At 35.9% G+C, this 20,270-nt stretch overlaps 2 protein-coding genes across 7 annotated transcripts; both read left to right on the top strand.

The window, feature by feature from the left end:
- The first annotated feature begins 786 nt into the window (after window positions 1-786).
- LOC7471717 (chloride channel protein CLC-f) lies at window positions 787-6,763 on the top strand. Its single transcript, XM_002300558.4, has 9 exons — window positions 787-1,644; window positions 2,017-2,419; window positions 3,144-3,338; window positions 3,571-4,025; window positions 4,152-4,256; window positions 4,536-4,694; window positions 4,866-5,075; window positions 5,162-5,394; window positions 6,349-6,763. Exons 1-9 carry the CDS (start codon window positions 1,141-1,143, stop codon window positions 6,425-6,427), a joined length of 2,343 nt encoding a protein of 780 aa, XP_002300594.3. The 5' UTR covers window positions 787-1,140; the 3' UTR covers window positions 6,428-6,763.
- A 1,399-nt stretch (window positions 6,764-8,162) lies between these two features.
- Window positions 8,163-13,417, top strand: LOC7471716 (uncharacterized protein At4g26450). Of its 6 annotated transcripts, none has more exons than XM_002300557.3 (6): window positions 8,163-8,327; window positions 8,498-8,626; window positions 9,008-10,951; window positions 11,151-11,340; window positions 11,647-11,701; window positions 13,082-13,417. In XM_002300557.3, exons 3-6 carry the CDS (start codon window positions 9,054-9,056, stop codon window positions 13,135-13,137), a joined length of 2,199 nt encoding a protein of 732 aa, XP_002300593.1. In that variant the 5' UTR covers window positions 8,163-8,327; window positions 8,498-8,626; window positions 9,008-9,053; the 3' UTR covers window positions 13,138-13,417. The 6 variants fall into 6 exon arrangements, with proteins under 6 accessions (XP_002300593.1, XP_024459791.1, XP_052311356.1 ...); XM_024604023.2 differs by having other exon boundaries at window positions 8,994-10,951; XM_024604036.2 differs by having other exon boundaries at window positions 8,167-8,389; window positions 8,994-10,951.
- The last annotated feature ends 6,853 nt before the right edge of the window (window positions 13,418-20,270 follow it).

Genomic DNA, 20,270 nt, shown 5'->3' with positions numbered 1-20,270 from the left:
TCATGGGTTTTTCTAGTTTTTTTTTAATTGAGTTTTTTTTTAAAAAAGTATTTTTTTTTTGTATTTTTTTTTGAAGAGATCTTTACACACACACAAATGAGCTTTGTTTTATAAAATACTATTTATGATATGCTTGGCTTTGCTTAATATATTTTTTATTTAATATTTGTTTTTATTTCTGTTATTTTTTATTAATTTTAATAAATAAATTCAATAAACACAAATAAAAAAACTTTTTATTTTGCAAGATCAAATATTTTGACATACATTCATCTCTTAATTTTTTTTTAATTTTTATTTATTTATTGTTAATATTTTTTTGTTTATTTACATAAATAATTATTAATTTAATTAATTAAATACTTGAATAAATTTTGTAATTTATATTTTAAATTTTGTTTACGTAAAATAACCAACAAACCCAATTTTATTTTATTTTATTTTAAAAAAAGATTACGCCCCGAAACGGAGCAAAAAAAAGCGTATTGTGTTGGTGGTAAATTATGAGTGTCATGTAATAGTGGGGGCAAGCGGATTTCATCCATAGCATGGACTTCCACTAGCAGGGCAGGAGTTGAACCACAAGGTTAAGGATCCAATTGCATTTTTTGAAACCAAATAGTATGAAATTGACATTAAACAGTCTATTGCCCTAAATAGAAATTGAGACAACAAAATATGATTTGATTAATTGCACAATCTTGCCTTCCATTGCATAATGATGAAGTAAAAAGAAAGAAAGAAAGAAAAATTGATGGGAGTGGTGTCCAATATCAAAAGGATTTGGGTGGAGCGAGTAGAGGAATGATCAGTCTTAGGGATAGAATCAGAATAAAAATAAATTCGAGTATCTAAATGGAATTAGGCTTTGGAACCAGCCAGATCGAATAGTTGAGATTGAGAAAAGGTGATATTATTCGAGGACGGAAATACCAATTAAATTAATTAGCAGTTTAGCAGAGCAAAGAGAGAGGAAAAAAGAAAATGAAGGAGTAGAAGAAGAAGTAATTTAATTGTTGTTGCAAAGAAGGAGAAGGAGGAGAAGAAGAAGAAGAAGAAAGGCATTTTGTGTATATATATATATACAGTTATTTGATTTGATTTGATTTGGAATCTAGGAATGGGAAGAAAGAGATAAAAATGTTGAGAGAAACAATGGAAGACGGCGATCAGAAGCATCTCCTCCTCAAATCCAATTCATCAATTACACAACAACACGATGACCATGACCAACAACCACTAGTACTTGTTGTAGACAATAACGACTTGGAAGCAGGAGGAGCAGGAGGAGCAGGAGGAGGAGGATTCAACAGAAGCAGCAGTGATAATAGCAGAGGAGGACATAAGAAGACTGCTGCTATCAAAGATCTGATTCGAGGTTTCTCAGGTCGTCGTCCCTCCTCCTCTCTCAACAACAACAATCTTCATTATAATCATCTAGACGACGAAGACGACGACACTCCATCCATATCAGATCATGACCACCGCAAAAATCGTAATTATGACCACCGTGTTAAGAATATTAATGATCACGACGACGACGACGTTTTAGAGAATGGTGCCACTCCTGAATGGGCCTTGCTTCTTATTGGTTGCCTTCTCGGTCTCGCCTCCGGTCTCTGTGTCGCCGCTTTCAATAAAGGGGTTTGTTTTTCCCTGCCTTCTTCTCTCTCTTTTTGTAATTCATCTGGATGGATCTCTCTCTCATTCTCATTGTGCTTTGCTGCTCAGTTTCTGTTTAATTTCTCAATAATTGGCTGTGCTTAAGTTTTTTTATTATTATTATTATTGATTTTGCTTACTACTCAATTCTCTGCCATAAGCCTTTTAACAATCAACTGTGCAATCACATCACATGATTTTGTCTCATATTGAAGAAGAAGAACAGCAAGGGGGAAGAAAGAAAAAAAAAAGGCGTACATGTTTCTTTCTTATGCTTTTTCACGCACTTATGTTTGCATTGCTAGTTTCCTCAGGATTTCTGTCATTGATATTTTGGTAATGCTTCTTCTTTAGGTTCATTTAATACATGAATGGGCCTGGGCTGGGACTCCAAACGAGGGTGCTGCATGGCTCCGTCTGCAAAGGCTGTCAGACACTTGGCATAGGATTCTTTTAATCCCTGTCGCTGGAGGAGTTATTGTTGGAATGATGCATGGCTTGGTTGAAATATTGGAGCAAATAAGGCAGAACCTTTCTTCTCACAGAAAAGGTTTTGATTTGGTCGCAGGAGTGTTTCCTACAGTGAAAGCCATTCAGGCAGCTGTTACTTTAGGTACTGGTTGTTCTTTGGGTCCTGAAGGACCTAGTGTAGACATCGGCAAATCATGTGCCCATGGATTCTCTTTAATGATGGCAAACAATAGAGAAAGGATGAATACTCTTATTGCAGCTGGCGCAGCTGCTGGGATTTCTTCAGGTATCTCTCCTTTTTTACATGATAAAATTTTGTTTCTGCTCATTTGCTTCCTTTAGATAATCACCATTTCAAAAGCCAGATATTACCTGGCTGTGGCTGGCTGCTTTGGTTTCAAGATCATCTATTTTATATATATTTACTAGCATCCGGCAACTTTTGGTCATTTATAGCCTAAAACAACACGACCTTATATGGCCTGTCATTCACTTATAATGCAACCCATATGTTCTGTTTTTTCAAGTGAAGGTATTAGATTGCACCTCCTAGTCAATGGAAGACCAACTGTTCATAAAAAATTAGCCTTAAAGTAATTAACTTGAGCATGATAAGGCTTGAAGGAGGAGTAATGACATTTTATATGGCATTTTAGAAGAAAAAAATTGAGAAGAAAAAATATGGGAAAATGACATGCATGTTTCAAGGAGGGTATTAAGAATCTGGATGTTGAGACTGATTTCCTTTACACGTTAATCATGTGTAGTGCATTCATTAGCCTTTTCACTTGAGTAGGAATCTCTAATTTCCAAACACAACTGAAATCTTCTGCAATCATCTTGTAGTTTTTGTCAATCTAACTGTATTTCATATCTCTGCTTCCCTGGTGATCTGGTATGTAAACAAAGTCAGGATCAAATCACAGTTCCTTCTTCTGTTTCTATCCATTCTGCTCCAGCAAATTCTTATCTGAATTCCATTCTAATTTTCTTTTGCTCTTCTCATTCAGGTTTCAATGCACCTGTTGCTGGTTGTTTCTTTGCTATTGAAACTGTGTTGAGGCCTCTCCATGCTGAAAATTCACCTCCATTTACAACTGCAATGATTCTGTTGGCTTCTGTAATATCATCAACTGTATCAAACACGTTACTTGGAACACAATCAGCTTTTACAGTGCCATCGTATGATTTGAAATCTGCTGCTGGTATTATTCGTTTCTCTTGATGTATTTATTTCTATATTATGATGCTGCATTTGACGTGAACGTCTGTCTAAAACACATTATAATGATTTTTTCCTTTTTCATTTTTCTCCCCATTTAACTAAATGAAGAAAAAAAACAGTGAGATCTTTGTGTGCAAATCCTATCTAGTAAGAAACTGGTATCACTAGCAAAATCTGACTATTTTTATCCTATTTTTGGTTCTGCTTTGCAGAATTACCCTTATACCTGATTTTGGGCATGCTATGTGGTGTTGTAAGTGTGGCCTTCACTCGCTTGGTCACTTGGTTCACCAAGTCATTTGAGTTTATCAAAGAAAAATTTGGCCTTCATCCTGTTGCATGCCCTGCTTTAGGTGGTTTAGGAGCTGGAATAATTGCTCTGAAGTATCCTGGAATACTATATTGGGGTTTCACCAATGTTGAAGAAATCTTACACACTGGAAAGAGTGCTTCTGCTCCTGGAATCTGGTTATTAACCCAACTAGCAGCAGCCAAAGTTGTGGCCACTGCTCTGTGTAAGGGTTCGTTGCTTGTAGGTGGCCTTTATGCACCAAGTTTGATGATTGGTGCAGCTGTTGGTGCTGTATTTGGAGGTTCAGCTGCGGAACTTATCAATTCAGCCATTCCAGGAAATGCTGCCGTTGCCCAGCCACAGGCATATGCATTGGTAAGATGGTATTTATTTTGGGCTATTGTAACTTTAATGAGATGCGGTCTCGATATCTCTCTCTTGGCCGAAGTGCCTTTTAATTTGTATCAAGTTGATTAAAGTATTTCAAATCTTTTGCTGTAGGTTGGAATGGCTGCTACATTAGCGTCAGTTTGTTCAGTGCCCTTGACATCAATTCTACTTCTCTTTGAGTTGACAAAAGATTACAGGATAATCCTTCCCCTCATGGTAATTAGATTTACTTGATAATTTTTCCAGAATAATCTTGATTATTGAGATGTTTATTTTATCCTAAACCTTATATTTCTGCATAGAAACAGTGTATTTTGGTTTAATAAACTGTCAACTGTATTTTTGCTGCTTGGTCTCATCAATAATCTGATATCACTGCAAATGGGACTGAAAACGTTTTGTTGTCATTGGCTCATTGCCAAGTAGGCTTTATATGTTTCCTGGCATTCACATTTTAAATGCTAATTTAATTCTTCTGCCATGAAATGTGAGCAGGGAGCTGTTGGGTTAGCGATATGGGTCCCATCTGTGGCTGACCATGGCAAGGAGAATGAAAAACCTGGTGCTCATAGTTTGGCTAGAGGTTATTCTTCTCTTTCAAACGATACTGATGATGAAGCAATCAATGAAGATTTGCTTGCAGAAAATCTCAAGGTTTGAATTTTTCCATTTTTTTGTCTGGACAATTGATTTATTTAAGAAATGAAGCTTCATGCTTAAGTTATTTTTGTTATTTAATGTGCTCCAACCCCCTCTCTTCAGACAGAATTGTGTATTATTTTGAGGTGTAATTTATTTACTCTATTCTTCCCTGCTTGTTGTTAGGTTTCTAAGGCCATGTCAAAGAACTATGCAAAGGTTTCATTAAGCTTAACATTGAAAGAAGCTATAAAATATATGCATGACTGCAAACAGAATTGCTTGCTCGTAGTTGATGATGAAGATTTACTGGAAGGAATACTAACATATGGCGACATCAGACGGCTGTCCAAGACATCTAGCGATGCTTCCACGGGTGATTCAACAATCATAGATGTATAAAAGGATGAAGATAACTTTCTTTCTGCTTGTGTATGCTTTCCTGTGTGATATTTAAAGTTTTTATTTTTTATTTGGTACAGGTAAATACCTGTCTTGTTTCTACTGTTTGCACCCGGGAGATAAGGTACCGAGGTCAAGTTCGTGGACTTTTGACATGTTATCCTGACACTGATTTGGCAATTGCCAAGGATTTGATGGAGGCCAAAGGCATCAAGCAGTTGCCTGTGGTTAAGCGTAGTGGAGGCTCTCAAAAAGATTGGAAACGAAGGGTTGTTGCTATCCTTCATTATGACTCAATCTGGAATTGCCTCAGGTTCTTACTGATTTTAATGTCTCAACTATGGCTTTCTTTCTTTTCTATAATCGATGCATGTTTCCTGGTTTCAGATTCTCTAACTTTGTCTTCTCCTTCATGTATTTTAGACGTGTAGTTGTTGGTCTTAGTTTCTTTTCTACATATGATAATGATCCAGTGTTTGATACCAATGAGTGCTCTAGTTCTTGCAACTGTACATTGTACTTGTGAAACAAAATGGAAGGTTGTTGCGTGAGTTAAAAACCCAGCCATCTTTTTGGCAGAAAATTTTCTGACTGTGGATTCCACCAGCCTAGATCAACAAGTTGGCTGTTAATGTTAAAAGTGTAGCCAGCTGCCATAGGAACTTCCAACCATTGAAATATCAAAAGTACCGTATTTTTGCGTCAGCTCTGTGACCAACATGAAAATGGTTAGGTGACATTGGCAAGTTACATAATTCAAATATACAAGTGTGAAGTATTTTTGTGTCAGCTATATACTGGTTATACCAACAATTTTGTTTTAGCTTTAAGAAATGTTTCGTGTTTTAGTAATCAACATGCCATGCGACACAGATTTATTTCTCTGTTGAGTTTGCAGGGACCTGCTTTCTGTACAATAACTAGCATACCTGAAAACAAGCTTGCTAGGCCATTGAATTTGCCTACAGATTTTAATTGTTGATTCTGTGAATTTTCTTCATTATTTATATACAGCTCGTAACTGAACAAGAATGTTGTGAACACCTTATCAGTGGACACAGTGCCATAGTGGCATATGTGTGAATATCACACCAATTTTGTGAATTCTCTATTTTATTGACTAGGAAAATACATTTAATTGTGTTATTTGATGTCAAGCTTCTTCTTTTTTTTTTTTTTTCTTTTTTTTTTTTCATTATCTTGGCATCTTAATCATTTTCCATTTCCTGAAACTTCTGTTTGGTTGGGATATCTTTCTCCGTTGCAGAGAGGAGATAGCTCGGAGGGGACGAGTCCATCAGAACAGAAAAGAGGATGATATTGAGATGATTGAAAACGGGCATTAATGTGGTGATGGAAGTGCTAGGCAAGTCTCAGAGTTTTGTGCACTGCCGCAGCAGAAGACAGGTTGAAAGAGAGACCCGGATAGCTGGATGTCCGTATTTTGGAATTAATCCAAGTCCACAGATAATCAGTATATATTTTTGAGTCTCTTGGCTTGCAGGCTCATAATTAAATATTATGTGGTGGGTTTTCCCCCATGCACAAATTGCACCTTGGAGATGTAATATCCTAGATACATTTCAATGTCCAAAGCATGATTGAAGTTTAAAAAAAAATAAAAAAGAAAAGAAGGAAGAAAAAGAAAAGGGAGATACAGGAGGCTGATAGTTCAACGTTAATCAAGACTTTGTTTGACTGCCAACGTGATTCTTTAGATCCAACATGTCTTCCTTCCTTATTGCTTCCTTGAGGAAGGACAAAGAGATGCTTAAATTTCACAGGAATTGAAGATAGATTGTTCTTGTTTTCCATGGAGCCATAATCATGTGCGCGCGCTACCTGCACTCACTCATCTGCTATCATGGGTTTTCAAGTGTTTTTGTTCCGACAACTAATTGCTTGTAGGGTTTATAAGCATTGCGCTTGGATTAGGAGGATACTGTGAGAATCAGAAAGACGCATTCATTCATTCTAGGCTTAGAAGTCTTAGAGATGGGCACAGGTCAGGTTCCATGTACCCAGCCAGATACTTGTGCTAGAGGCCATGGCTTTTACAATCGTGAATACAGAAGCGTCGACATTGATAAATTGTCTTATCGTGAGAGAATATCGTCAAATACAATAATAGTATATGCTTTGGTTATTTGACAATTTCTACGTCTCATTTTCTTTTTTTCTTTTTTCATAAAAAAATCATACAATTTACAAATACCATGCAATATGATCAAGACAAAATCTCGAGCACCATCTTTTATTTTTGTACCAAATTAAACCTAAATTCCCTATTCAAGCAATAGAGAAAGAAGATGATGGCGTTGTGCACGCTACCATCAAACATCCATCGATGAAAGTAGCCTATGCCCCTTTGTTCCTTTTCTTGTTACACAACCCTTCACCAGTCACTCATGGGCTTCGCCTGCCTTATTTCTAACAATGAATTCCTTCCCTCTTTTTTTTTTTTTTTTTATTAGTATGAATGTTCGGTTAGCTTATATGTATTTCAATTAATTTCATACAATGACAATGAGAGTAGAAATGACACGCTCACTTTACCTTTTTCTTGTGGGTGGAAAGAGCACCTCACCTTTAGCACCCACCCACCCACCCATTTCCATTCCTCACCACACAAGAGTCAACACCACCACACCCCCATTCCATTCCTGTACCTAAACTCGAGGTAAAACTAAAACAAAAGGCTCTTCTAAAAGTACAATAATCTTGAACCAAATTAAACCCTAAATTCCTATGAAAACAGCAAACCAGTGGTGAAAGAACAATCTGCATCCCAAGTCAAGAAGAGGACTTGTTTGCATGCGTTTGTGTTCGAGATGCGTCGAGTTAAGAGTATCGATGTTTATGTTAACTTCTTGCTGCGTTTCAAATTATATTTAGCTTCAAAAGACATTATTTATTATGTTTTTTTAAGCCAAATAGGGTTTGAATCGCCTGTATAAATTTAGCAGGCATAATAAAAATATATAATTAATCTTATCCCCGCATTTCTAAATAAACCATGTTTAGACACGTGCCAGAGAGAGCATTTACGTGCGGAAAAAATTATCTATCACTCACGCTCTGCCTGTCAATCTCTCTTTTCCTTTTTCTATTTTTTTTAAAAATCTTTTTTAGAAAGGAAAATTTAAACAAAAAAGAAAAGAAAATACTGAAAACTGAACCTCCAGCAATCCAAAAGCCGCTCACCATCAGCGGGAGGAGAAACGGAAGGAAAAAAAACACAGAGAGGTTGAATTCGTAGAGTTATTATACGTGTCTACATTTCCTTGTTCGAAAAAGCTTCAAAACCTGTGATCGATTTGACCTTAAAGTTCTTCCCTTTTTATTTACAAACTGGATAAATTAATTATTCGACTACTTTGAGGATTCTTATTCTTCATTTCTTTGTCATGGTGTAGATGATGACGATGATGATGATGGGATGTTGATGTGGGATCTTCAAACCCTAATAACCACACCTCTGGATCTTCTTCTTCTTGTCTTGGACATTTACACTGTACAATCCGTAATAGCAAAACACAAGAAAGGTCAGATTTTTAGACAAGATCCCTCTTCATGTTTGCGTTTCAGATTCTGGGTGTCCTGGATTTGCTTCATATTTTGACTATTTTCATCTGTTGACTTTTTGATTAAGTTTACACAATTGCACTGTTGTTAATATTAAGTTTACTTTTTGATTGTTAGCTACCTGCCTCTTACCTCTACAATATCATTTCTTTCTGGGATTTTTTCCTTCTCCTTATAGTAGCTGAATAATATGAGAAAGAATTAGTCTTGTCTGTAAATTCCCTGATTGAAGATAGATTGATTACGGGCTTGCTGCTCGGAGCTACAATAACCTGTGCTACTTGTACTGTATTTGCTATCATTGGTTTTCATTCAATTTTGTGGCAGTTGATTGCTTGTAGGGTTTATAAGCATTTCACTTGGATACATACTATCAGAAGCAGGAATATGCATGCTAGGCATAGAAGTCCTGGAAATGGATACAGGTCTGGTGCCATGGGGGTGGGCGTGGGTGCATCCAGGATATCACCAGATACTTCAGCTAGAGGCCATGGCTTTTACAATTCCGAACACAGAAGCTTCAATAACCGTGGCTTTGGCCGTGGCCAGGGCCACCCCAGATCTATTCGCCAACCTCCTCAGCCACCGACACAGAAAGGTGATGTTTTGATGGAAGCTGGTAGGCTTGCAGCTGAGTATTTAGTTTCCAAGGGATTGTTACCTCAGAGTGCACTTTCTGGTAAATGGCAGAATGGTGGTTTCAAAATGCAAGCTGGGGATTATCAGGACTTTAGGCAACAAGAAGACCTTATGCATGAGGGCCGAACATCTGCCCATTCTCGGCTAGGGAGTGGCGCTTCTGATACTGGACTGAGCAGGAGAAGATACTCTGATGACTTCAATTCGAGGAATCATGTGAAAGGAAGGAGGAGAGGAGAACATTACCGGGGTTATAGCGCAGAGTGGGGTAGAGAATATGGGAGGAGTGGGCCATTGTCGGATAGGAATAGAGTTTCCCCTGATATGGAGGGTCAGAGTGATACAGTTTCTGAACACTATGAAGAGCAGCAAGTTAGCAATGATGTTGGTGATGGGATGGAGAAATCTGGTCTGAGTGGGGTGGCACCAGAAAGTGAAGAAACTGCTGATATAGAATCAGGACTGAGCAAGTACAACCACCCAGATGAAACTGGCTCCAAGGCAAGTTCTTCTAGTGTTCCGAAAGAAGAGACTGGTGGCGAACCCTCCAAGGGCTCTGGTGATCCAGCAAACTTAAATCTCGGGAACGGGGAGGTGAAGGATAGCAATTATGATTATGAAACTGAGAAACAGATTGTTCCAGAGGATTTACCTATCCAGCAGAGTGCCGTGGAGGGTGACATCTCGGGCAGGAATGGATCTGATTTACTAACATTGAGCAAGTTCGCCAATGTGCCAACGAAAACACGCTCTGCATTGTCATGTAGGTCCTCCAGGGTTGATCAAGTTCCCAATAATGAAGATGATGGCACTTCTGGTATTGGGCTTAACAAAGGATCTGAAGATTCAGTTCAAGATGGCATGTACAATGTTTCTGCAGCTGATGTGCTAGCAAATGCACCTCGTGATTCAAATTGTCCCAACTCTGAAATAACTGAAGTAGCTGTTGTCCAGTCTGCCGAGGATGTGGATGAAGAAGGCCCTGAATATGGTGCTGTGCAGGGAAAATGTGTGAGGTCTCATTCTTTTCCAGTTAGAGCTTTTATACATGACAATGAACAAGAATCAAGCCTGGGGCCTTCTGGTTTTGGAAGGTCCACCTCAGTCAAAGAGCGAGGAGAGAAACGGGCTGCGGAAGGCAGTGATTTTAGCGAGGTGGTGAAGAAACCTAGAGAATGGCTTCCATCCTTGGTTAACACCACTGATGAGCTCTTGCACCTCTCTAATTTGAATGAAAATACGGGGGGTTCTCAAGAAGAGAGGGTTTCACCTGATCAGCAACTTACCATGGCTGCTACTCAAGACACTTATGTTAGTAATTGTCGATTTCCAAGAACTGGTGGTGAACCAGGATTCAAGTATGCACAAGAGAAACAGCTTTTTCCTAGTTCATTTAAAATCGTTGATCTTAATCTCATGGAAACATCTGATATGAATGACACACATCGTAGTGATCCAGTTCTCACACACCCATCTATTATGACAATCGGAAAACAAGCACCACAGGTTGACATTGATTTGTCAATGAGTAATTCCAACATTTCTGGTGAATATACTAGACATATGACTGATGGTAAGCAGGTTGAAATAATTGATTTAGAGAATGATACCCTGGAAGACAAAGACTTTGATAGTTCACAAAGAAAGTACGTTCCTTTTATAATTATTCCTTCTCTTTGCTCTTATATGTTTCTTAACTTGTCAAACAATAATGGCAGGTACCTTGCATGTTTCTCACATCAAGAAGCTTACTTCATTATTGTGTTTATGATCTTCTCATTTTAGTCTGTTCAGATACTGGATGTAGTTTTTTTCTACCTGATCTTAACTTGTCCATCTTCTTAGGACGGAGATTGCATTTAATGGGACAGAAGGTTTTCCCAACCATTCACAGAATGTTGGTAATGTTACTGATGTTCAGGATAACTATGATGGTCTTATGCTCTCAGAGTTTCTCAGCAATTTCCCAAATTGTACCTCTGTTCCGGAGAACATAAATCCACTGCCAAATGAAATGGGCCTTGACAATGGAGAGGTATGATAGAAGTAGCCTATTAGCCTGAATAGAACATGAAAACCAAGTAGCCTTTCTTTGAAATAAAAAAATAAAGTTTGCAAGAATTTTAAGATGTATGCATTTTGCTACTTGATGCTGTATGCATTCCATTCATATTCCAATCAATTGCTTCATTAAATGTATAATTCTATGCACATGATCTCATGGCATTTATGCGGCACTTAGTTTTAGAATTCATCTTTTTGGTAGTGGAAGATAGATAAATAAATACATTTCCATCATATAGTTGATGAATAACTCACTTAGTATTACTGATTGTTTCAGGGGACTCTTGGTGATGATGACTCGATTTATATGTCCCTGGGAGAAATACCATTAAGTATGCCACATATTTAACTTCTTGGTTTGATTTCTTATAAATCTAGAGTTCATGTAGTCGATCTGCCTAACTCTGGTGTTTAATCGCATGCTAATAGGCTGTACAAATGCATTTTTACCACCATTAACCATCGAGGTATATTTGGTGATGGTTGTTCACATTATTGTGAAAATTGTTTTTTTTTTTTTTTTGTTACAATAAGTTGTGCATAGATCTATAGATAAGTAATATATTTTAACGAAAAATGGCTCTATTTGGATCTCAAAAGCATATAAATTGGAGAAGGAAAGGATTATAAAGAAACTTCTTCTCCTGGCATCTTTAATAACTTTCTGGCGTCTCTGCTTCTGCTTGACATTCAAATTAAAGCTGAATTCTTTTACCAAAAACCTGATGTGCACTCCAAAAAATGTGCGATTTTAATAAAAGCTAGGGGAATAGTAAATCATGATGCTGCATTAGCTTTATTTGCTTCAAAATTGTTTGAAATGAAAATTGACCGTTAATAAATTTAAGTGCACTCCAGGATTCCAGGGTGCTCAATAGCCTTTAAACTATGTTTTGCTCCAAATTTTTAGTCCTTATCATAACCACATTCACTAAGAAAAAAGGTTTTTTTATTGGTCTGCTTTTAGTTCAAAATCATCTTTTCCGAAACTTGTTTGTCTATGATTATACATGTCTTCACCAAATTTTTCCCACGTCATTGAGATGCAGCTATATGAGAATTGGATGAGTTCTTTTCAGTTGCATCACTGTCTTCATCATAGAACTTAAAATGGCAATACCTTAATAGTTATCTTGTGAAACAAGCAAATTAATGATATTGGTGTCCGTTGAAACCAATGCAAAGAGATTTCAAAGTAAAACTAAAAGGCTGCTTTAAGGTCTCGTAAACTTGGCCTACAAGCAGAAGTTAGCTACTCAGCAGGAGCAAGGATATTTATATCTGCTAGCTACATAAAATATGATAGGAGTGTGTGTTGGTTTCAAAAGCAAGTTTACAACATTGATGTCCTGTGAATGTCATATAAGTAAATGTCTATATGAAATGAACCATTAGATGGCTGGTCCTACTGGTTCATTTTTATTCACTCTCCTCGGTTAGAGGAATCCAGATTTCAGAGGCATAGCAGAACTGTTTGTTCAACTAAGAACACGGTAGTAATTCATATGAGCATGTTAAATCATATTCATTAATGCTGTGTTTTAGTCTATATTCATCTTTATCATCAAGCAGCACAGCAATTTTGTTTTAACATGCATGCTGCTGATGTTCTGAGCAAATAAATAGCCTATCAATTTGTCAGTTAATATTTCGCAGCATCTTATCTGACACCATCTTCTCTACTCGACTAAGTCTCTTGTGTTTTCTTGTAGGCTTCATACCTGCCTGGGAGCAGCCAACACCGCAGGAGTATGAGAAGCCCTTTTGATTCAGCGTTTCTTTGATTAAGCAAGGACTACTGCTTGGTATGCTTACTCTCGGTCATTGGGGTCTTTTATTGCAATGACTCACTCAATCTGGATGCCACCGTCCTTCGCTTTTTATTGTTTTTTTTCTCTCTCACCCCCTTTCTATGTTGTTTATAAAGGATGCAGGAAATGACTTTCCTGGTAGGAATTTTAGGAATGGTGAATGATTTTCTTTTATTTGGCTGTTGGGATTCTTCATTATATGGTTAAAGAGGTTTGTCGTATTGATTAAGAAATCAATCTGGGTTCTCAAGGCACAAAGTATCACATAGATAAGCTTTTCTTGCAGATTCCAATCTGAATGGGCATGTTACATGTGCCTTCTAGGTTCGTTCTTTGATTTCAGTTCCTCCAAAGGGATACTTGGAACTCAGTAGTGAATATTGCTGGAGTTTCTGATTCCTTTGACTTCTCAACTTGGTTATTTAAATAAAGTCTTGGTGTACACTCTTCAAATATACCAGATTTGATGTAGCTTTCAAATGCAAACAACAGCTTGACATTTGGCTTCGAATTAGAGATTGTATTGCCTTTGTGTGTAAACATATTTCTACTCAGAGATTGTATTGTCAGCATTTAGGTTGGTTTATACCGACTCCCACAGAAGGAATTGAGTGTGCTTAAACTGGATGAAGGGAGCCAAGGGGGAGAGAAGGATTTGATTCATTCTCCTCCCTGCTACCAATCCTTTTGAAGCATTAATTTCTGACAACTAACACTGAAATAGTAATGTACCAATGGTCATTCTTCATGTGCACTCTGTACTCTTTGATTTTCCAGGATCATCCTCTCATTTCGCTGAATGTTTGTTGAGTCTTGGGCTTAAATTACGCGTACAGCCAGTGTTAGTAGAGCCACTTTTCCAGCCTGTAGTTGTTGATGACGAAAGTTCCCAGATACACGCTGGCAGTAGCTTGATGGGTCTTGACTCTTGACTCGATAACGGTGTTGTCTGAAACACAATGGGCCCATAGTGCTGGCTGCCCCAGGTCAAAATAGAATTCAGCTGGTGTTAAAGAAAAACGAAAGGGAGTTAGGCTTGAATTTTTGCATGGCATGAGTGGAATTATCTTCTATCATCCCTTCCTTCATGGCTCGTGCTCACGAGAGTCATAAGATTTGGCAAATCACTTGTTAGTAACAGTAGGAGCACTTGGATGTGGGGATGTTGAGTTTCTCTTCTTCTTCGTCGTAAAAGAAATTGCTTTGCAGTTGAATTGTGTTGTCTTCACGAGTGAGAGATCAGCATGACATGTGTGGGGCAAGTGGTTTGTGTGATGGAAGTGGCCTAGCTAGGTGTTAAAAGGGAACAGCTACATGTCCTTGTCGAGCTGGGAGATGATCGATAGGCATGGATGGAATTTGAAGTTTCTTGCAGGAAAAAAACTGCATGGTTACGTTAAGCAAACACCACCCGAAAACGACATCCTCCTTCAATTAAGCAATTATATAATGCTTAATTGTCTTTAATTCGTTTAGCTAGTCCTTGTGATTATGTAGCTGCTTTTTCTCGGAGCATGCTTAAGCTGAATATTTGGGACTTCCGCTAATTGTAGCCTTTTAAAATATAAAAAAAATAAATATTTTGCAATCTTTATTTTGTACTGTACGTAGTTGGGACTTTTTATCAAGTGCACATAATTTTTATTTTATAAAGCATAATTAATAAATATATTTTATTTATTCTTTGGGATTTTTAATTTGTTAAGTGAAGGTCTTGGGCCATTAATTGCTCGAGTAGCTCTCTCTCTAAGCTGAAGCCGGCTCTGCTAGTATTTCTTATGTACATGAATATATTTTTTTAAAAGATAAACATATAAATTCTTTTCTTGATGACGTAGTAGTAGTAATCTAAGCACATAAATTATTTTCATTGGTAGGAGAAGAATTAGATTTATGCTAAATATTATCGGTCCACCTTTTGGTAATATTCTTGATGTGAGTGACTGATACCCAATCGGCTCTATATATATATATATATTTGCTTCTTCCATGCTTTGTACTATATAGTATAAATATATATTATACGATCCCTAAAAGCAGCATTTATTTGAATGGAAAGTAAGGAAATGGACTCGGTGGATTACAGCTAGCTAGTTTTGTAGTGTATATATAATTCATTAATCATGGAATGTTTTGGAGTTGCGGGGCTTCATCTCTATAGTTTCTATATGCAGCAAAGTTAATTAATGGCGCCTGCCTGCCTGCCTAGCTATTCCCATGCATTTATATATCTCATGAAGCTCCTATTTGACAAACTTTCAGTTTTCTGATCAAACCTAAATCAGAGATTTCTTGGAGTTTTCCTCTTTCTTTACGATGATTTTCTTAATTAATTAGGTAGTTAGTTGCTACCTTCTTGTTTTTCCTACTAGCTAGCTTGTTGACAGATCGATCAGTGATATATATAAATAAATAAATAATGGCTGGTTGTATTAATTAATTGATCAAACATGTGATGATTAATCATATATATATATATATATATATATTGTTCTAGGTTTCTTTTGCGTGCGTTGTGCATGGTGTTCTGGGTCGATGGAAGCTTAATTAATCGACATGAGTCGCCACTTTTTTTTTTTTTTTTTTGTGTTTTTAATTGCATTGCCTTTAAAAAGCATCGATCACCACGTTGATGTTTTTCTTTGGTGATTCTCAATGGTTTTGATTTGGTGTAAACATGTGAAAGATAAAAACAAAAAAACATTTAAAAAATTAAATTATTTTAATATATTTTCAAGTTAAAAATACTCTAAACCACAATATTAAACACACAAAAAAAATCACATTTTAACAAGGAGATTAATAGTTATGGAGTGTTTGTTTTTTAGGTCTCATTATATTTAATATAATAAAGTGCTTTTAAAATTATTTTTTATTTATAAAAACATGAAATTGATGTTTTTTTCAATGATTTTAATGTGTTAATATTTAAAAAAAATATTATTTTAATAAAGTATATTTAATTTGCGTTATATTTAGGTTTCATAATAATAAAATTGATAATGATTTAAATCTAATAACTATGTATATACACCACATATTCTTTACGAGGAAGGTACGTGCATGCATGATTGTAAAACTCATATTTCTAAAAACCTAGCATTTCAAACTTCAAATCGGGTTTAGTTTATATATAATTGCACTAATAAGTAGTCATTAATTAAATTAGACTTAATTAATCAAGTTAAAATCTGGTCGATTATTCTAATTTTGTCACACAACACAATCAAAATCCAGTCGGATAAAAAAATATTTTTTAATTAAAAAATAGGATTATTTTTTAATTGAAAATGGGAAATTAGATTCATGGATCCATGATCCAAACCGGATCATATATGGGTCAGCTTTGAAAACAAATGGGCGGGTGCATGGGCGTGAGGTTAGGTAGGCAGGGAGGGACAGGAGAGCTGCAGTCAAGACTTGTAATAAATAAAAAGAAAGTAAACGTGCCTTCCCAGTAGCATTAATCCCCGTACACGTGGCCCTCCTCTATTCTTCATTTTCTTGTAACGTCGTGATGGTATATACTACTATATGTATATGTTGAGGGGACCCATCCCCCCCAAAAAATAATTATATATATAAAAATTTCATTTTAAAATTATTATAAAAATAGATTTATTATATATTTATATCTTCTTATCTTTAATAATATATATATTCTTAGCTAGGAAAAACACTAATCTTTCGAGATGCAAATTAAGGTTATCTTTTCTTGTTTAATTAATTATTCATCTTTTTTTTCTTATAAAATAGGGGGAAGTCTACAACAACAACATGATATAAAACAACACAACAATATCAAACAAAACTTAAAATAAAATAAAAAAATACACGCATGAACAATAGGTGTGATGTGGACTAAGCTCCTTACCTTCTGTTAATTTAATTGTTTTTTTCTAAAAAGATATATTAAATTGCTGTATTTTTAGGTATTTTTTATGGTTTCAATATGCTTTTTATAAAAAGATTAAAAAAATATTATTTCAATAAATTTTTAATTAAAAAACATTTTTAAAAAAACACCATGTACCACGTTAATGATAATACATTAGCATACACACACATGTATAAATCATTTTCTAAAGCAAAGAAAAAACCGATGAAAAACAAGGTCTCAAGACTCTCAACATTTCATCTTAATTATAATGATCATGACCGCAAGAAAACAAACTATTTGACTTTCGAAATAGGGTTTGATTACTTTCGCCTAAGATTATACATCGAACCTCCTAATCAATTAATTGATCGGTTGCCTGCCATTGATTGTTTAGGGTTTATAATATGCAAGCATCACTGCCATGATATATATATATATATACATAGACAACCAGTGCGCTTTTATATTTATATATCAACAGACGACGTCTCAACAGGCAAATGACAGCAGCGAGCGAGAAGATTCAAGGATGGAGGGAGGCAATGTCAGGACGCCCGAGCGCGCAATAATTCTGGAGTCAAGAGATTTCATGAAAAGACATGGATAAATGGAGGTATGCATCGTATCTAGAAATGCACCAACCGATACTTTATTATGTGTAGATATATATATGTTTAGTCAAGATCATAAACATGATGATCGATCGTCTTCCATTAGGTAGCTAGCTAGCTTTAATTAACCTGCCATATCATATGATGATGCGGCAGCAACCAACAAACTGATCATGCCGTCCTCTTGTACATCTTATCTTATGTTCTTTTGTTTGGTTTTATGTTTTTAAAATATTTTTAAAATATATTTTATTTTATTTTATATTTTTATTTATTTTAAATTAATATTTTTTGTGTTTTTAGATCATTTTGATGTGCTGATGTCAAAAATAATTTTTAAAAAATAAAAAAAATATTATCTTGATACATTTCTGAATGAAAAGTACTTCTTTATTGCAATCTTCTTCTGCTTTTGCCGCTGTCATTGTCTCTCTCTTCTACACTCACCAAGTCATTGGGCCGTCGTTAAACACATTCTCCGCTATCTTAAAGGTACGACATCTTATAATTTCCATATCACTCGAGGTTCCTCGTTTACTCTACATGGTTTTATAGATGCAAATTGGACCGATATTATTGATGATCGCAAATCTACAAGTGGTTACCTTGTCTTCTTTGGTCAGGCACCGATCTCATGGAAGTCATGCAAGTAATGCATAGTTGCGCGCTCCTCTACTGGGGCTGAGTATAAAGCCTTAGCATACGGTTTTGCTGAGGTCATCTGGCTTCAATATTTGTTAACAGATCTGCAGGTTCTCTCTGTCTCTACTCCTACCATTTGGTATGATAACCTTAGAGCCACATATCTCTAAGCAAATCCTATCTTCCATACTTGTACTAAACATGTTGAGGTGGATTATCATTTTGTACGAGACCGAGTTGCAGAGAAAGAGATTTAGATTCATTTTATCTCCTCTCAAGATCAACTTGTAGATGTCTTTACTGAGCCACTTTCCGCTGCTTTATTTACTACTTTTCGTTACAAGCTTTGGGTCGATCCTCCATCCTCGGCTTGAGGGGGTATATATATATATATATATAGGAATTAATGTAGGATTATTCTAATATTGTGATTCCTACAGTTACTACCGTGTACTACCGCATACATATAAATAGAAAAGGTTAGCTAAGATACAACTTAAGCTATTTTATCATTCTCAACTGTATTCAAGAGTTTTATTCTACTATGATAGATCCTTGGGATCAATTGGCTCTTACAGAACAACAGAATTAAAAGTATATGGTGCCTATATTGATCATAGAGAGCACCAACGATTAGTATAATTTTTAACTGCATTTCACAATGATTTTAAAAGACTTAGAGGTTCAATTTTGCATCGTTCTCCATTTTTTTCTATTGACTCAGTTGTCAGTGAGTTATGGGCTGAAGAAATACATCTTCAGAACTGCACTTAACAATGATTTTAAAGGACTTAGAGGTTTAATTTTGCATCGTTCTCCACTTTTTTCTGTTGACTCGATTGTCAATGAGTTATTAGCTGAAAAAATACATCTTCAGTCCTATTCTGAAAAGAAAATTCTCTCTACTTCTAATCATTTTGTGCTAGTAGTACCTTCTAAATCATTCTCCAGTAATCAGAATAAGCCTTACATAAGGGTTGTCTTCGACGAGTGCAGTTCTATAAGCAGAAAGGTCATTAGAAGGCTTAGTGTTTTTAGTTGGGACAATAGAGTCAAGCCTGGAAACCTGACAATCAATCATAATTTAATGCTTATAGACCACCTTGAGGTTACAAAAACACCACAACATAATACTGCAGCAGCAGTCTCATCAGGTCCTTTCACCGATCTTAGTATGATAGCTAAGCAATTTCAGAAGTTTCTCTCCTTACAGCCACAAACTACATATGCTTCTTCTTTCGTAGATCAGTTGCCTCATAGTTCTTTAGGTATGTCATATTTTGGATGGGTCTTGAATTCTGGTGTTTCACATCATATGTCTCCAGATTTTTCATCTTTTGCTTATATGTCTTCTTCATCTTCTATCCATGTCATGACTGCTGATGACACTTTTATACCCTTAGCAGGTGTTGCTATTGTTATCACACCTCACTTGTCTCTCTCTAATGTCTATCTTATTCCGAATCTCACATTGAATCTTGTTTCTGTTGGTCAAATATATGATTATTTAGTCATCTTTTCCCCTCTCTTTTTGTTATATGCATGATCGACAGTCTTAGAAGCTGATTGGGACAGGCTGTAGGGAGAAGGGACTATATATTTTGGATGAGTTAAAAGTGTCAGTTGTTACTGCTAGTGTTGATTTGTCTTCTTTTCATTTGAGTCCTTCTTCTTCTAGTTTTTATTTATGGCATTCTCGTCTAAGTCATATTTCGTCTTCTCGTTTGAGATTTTTGGCATCCATAAAAGCCTTAAAAAATTTACAAACTTGTGATATTTCTGATTGTAATAGGTGTAAACTAACAAAATTTTTCACTTTACCTTTTAATTAAAGTATTTTTGTTTCTTCTTCTCCATTTGATTTGATTCATTTTGATGTGTGAGAACCTTCTCTTATTGCCACAATAAGGGTCTCAATATTATATTTATTTTAATGATAATCATACTCGTTATTGTT

This window comes from Populus trichocarpa, chromosome 1 (assembly GCF_000002775.5).
Source record: "Populus trichocarpa isolate Nisqually-1 chromosome 1, P.trichocarpa_v4.1, whole genome shotgun sequence".
Classification (NCBI taxonomy): domain Eukaryota; kingdom Viridiplantae; phylum Streptophyta; class Magnoliopsida; order Malpighiales; family Salicaceae; genus Populus; species Populus trichocarpa.
The sequence above is the reverse complement of the archived record's forward strand: the minus strand, read 5'-3'. Positions and strand labels throughout refer to the sequence as shown.

Coding starts and splice junctions, on each gene's coding strand:
- LOC7471716 (XM_002300557.3), top strand. CDS start 9,054: ATGCATGCTAGGCATAGAAGTCCTGGAAATGGATACAGGTCTGGTGCC. Junction 11,341..11,646: donor TGGGCCTTGACAATGGAGAG/GTATGATAGAAG, acceptor TGATTGTTTCAG/GGGACTCTTGGTGATGATGA. Junction 11,702..13,081: donor CCTGGGAGAAATACCATTAA/GTATGCCACATA, acceptor GTTTTCTTGTAG/GCTTCATACCTGCCTGGGAG.
- LOC7471717 (XM_002300558.4), top strand. CDS start 1,141: ATGTTGAGAGAAACAATGGAAGACGGCGATCAGAAGCATCTCCTCCTC. Junction 4,026..4,151: donor AGCCACAGGCATATGCATTG/GTAAGATGGTAT, acceptor CTTTTGCTGTAG/GTTGGAATGGCTGCTACATT. Junction 5,076..5,161: donor GTGATTCAACAATCATAGAT/GTATAAAAGGAT, acceptor TATTTGGTACAG/GTAAATACCTGTCTTGTTTC.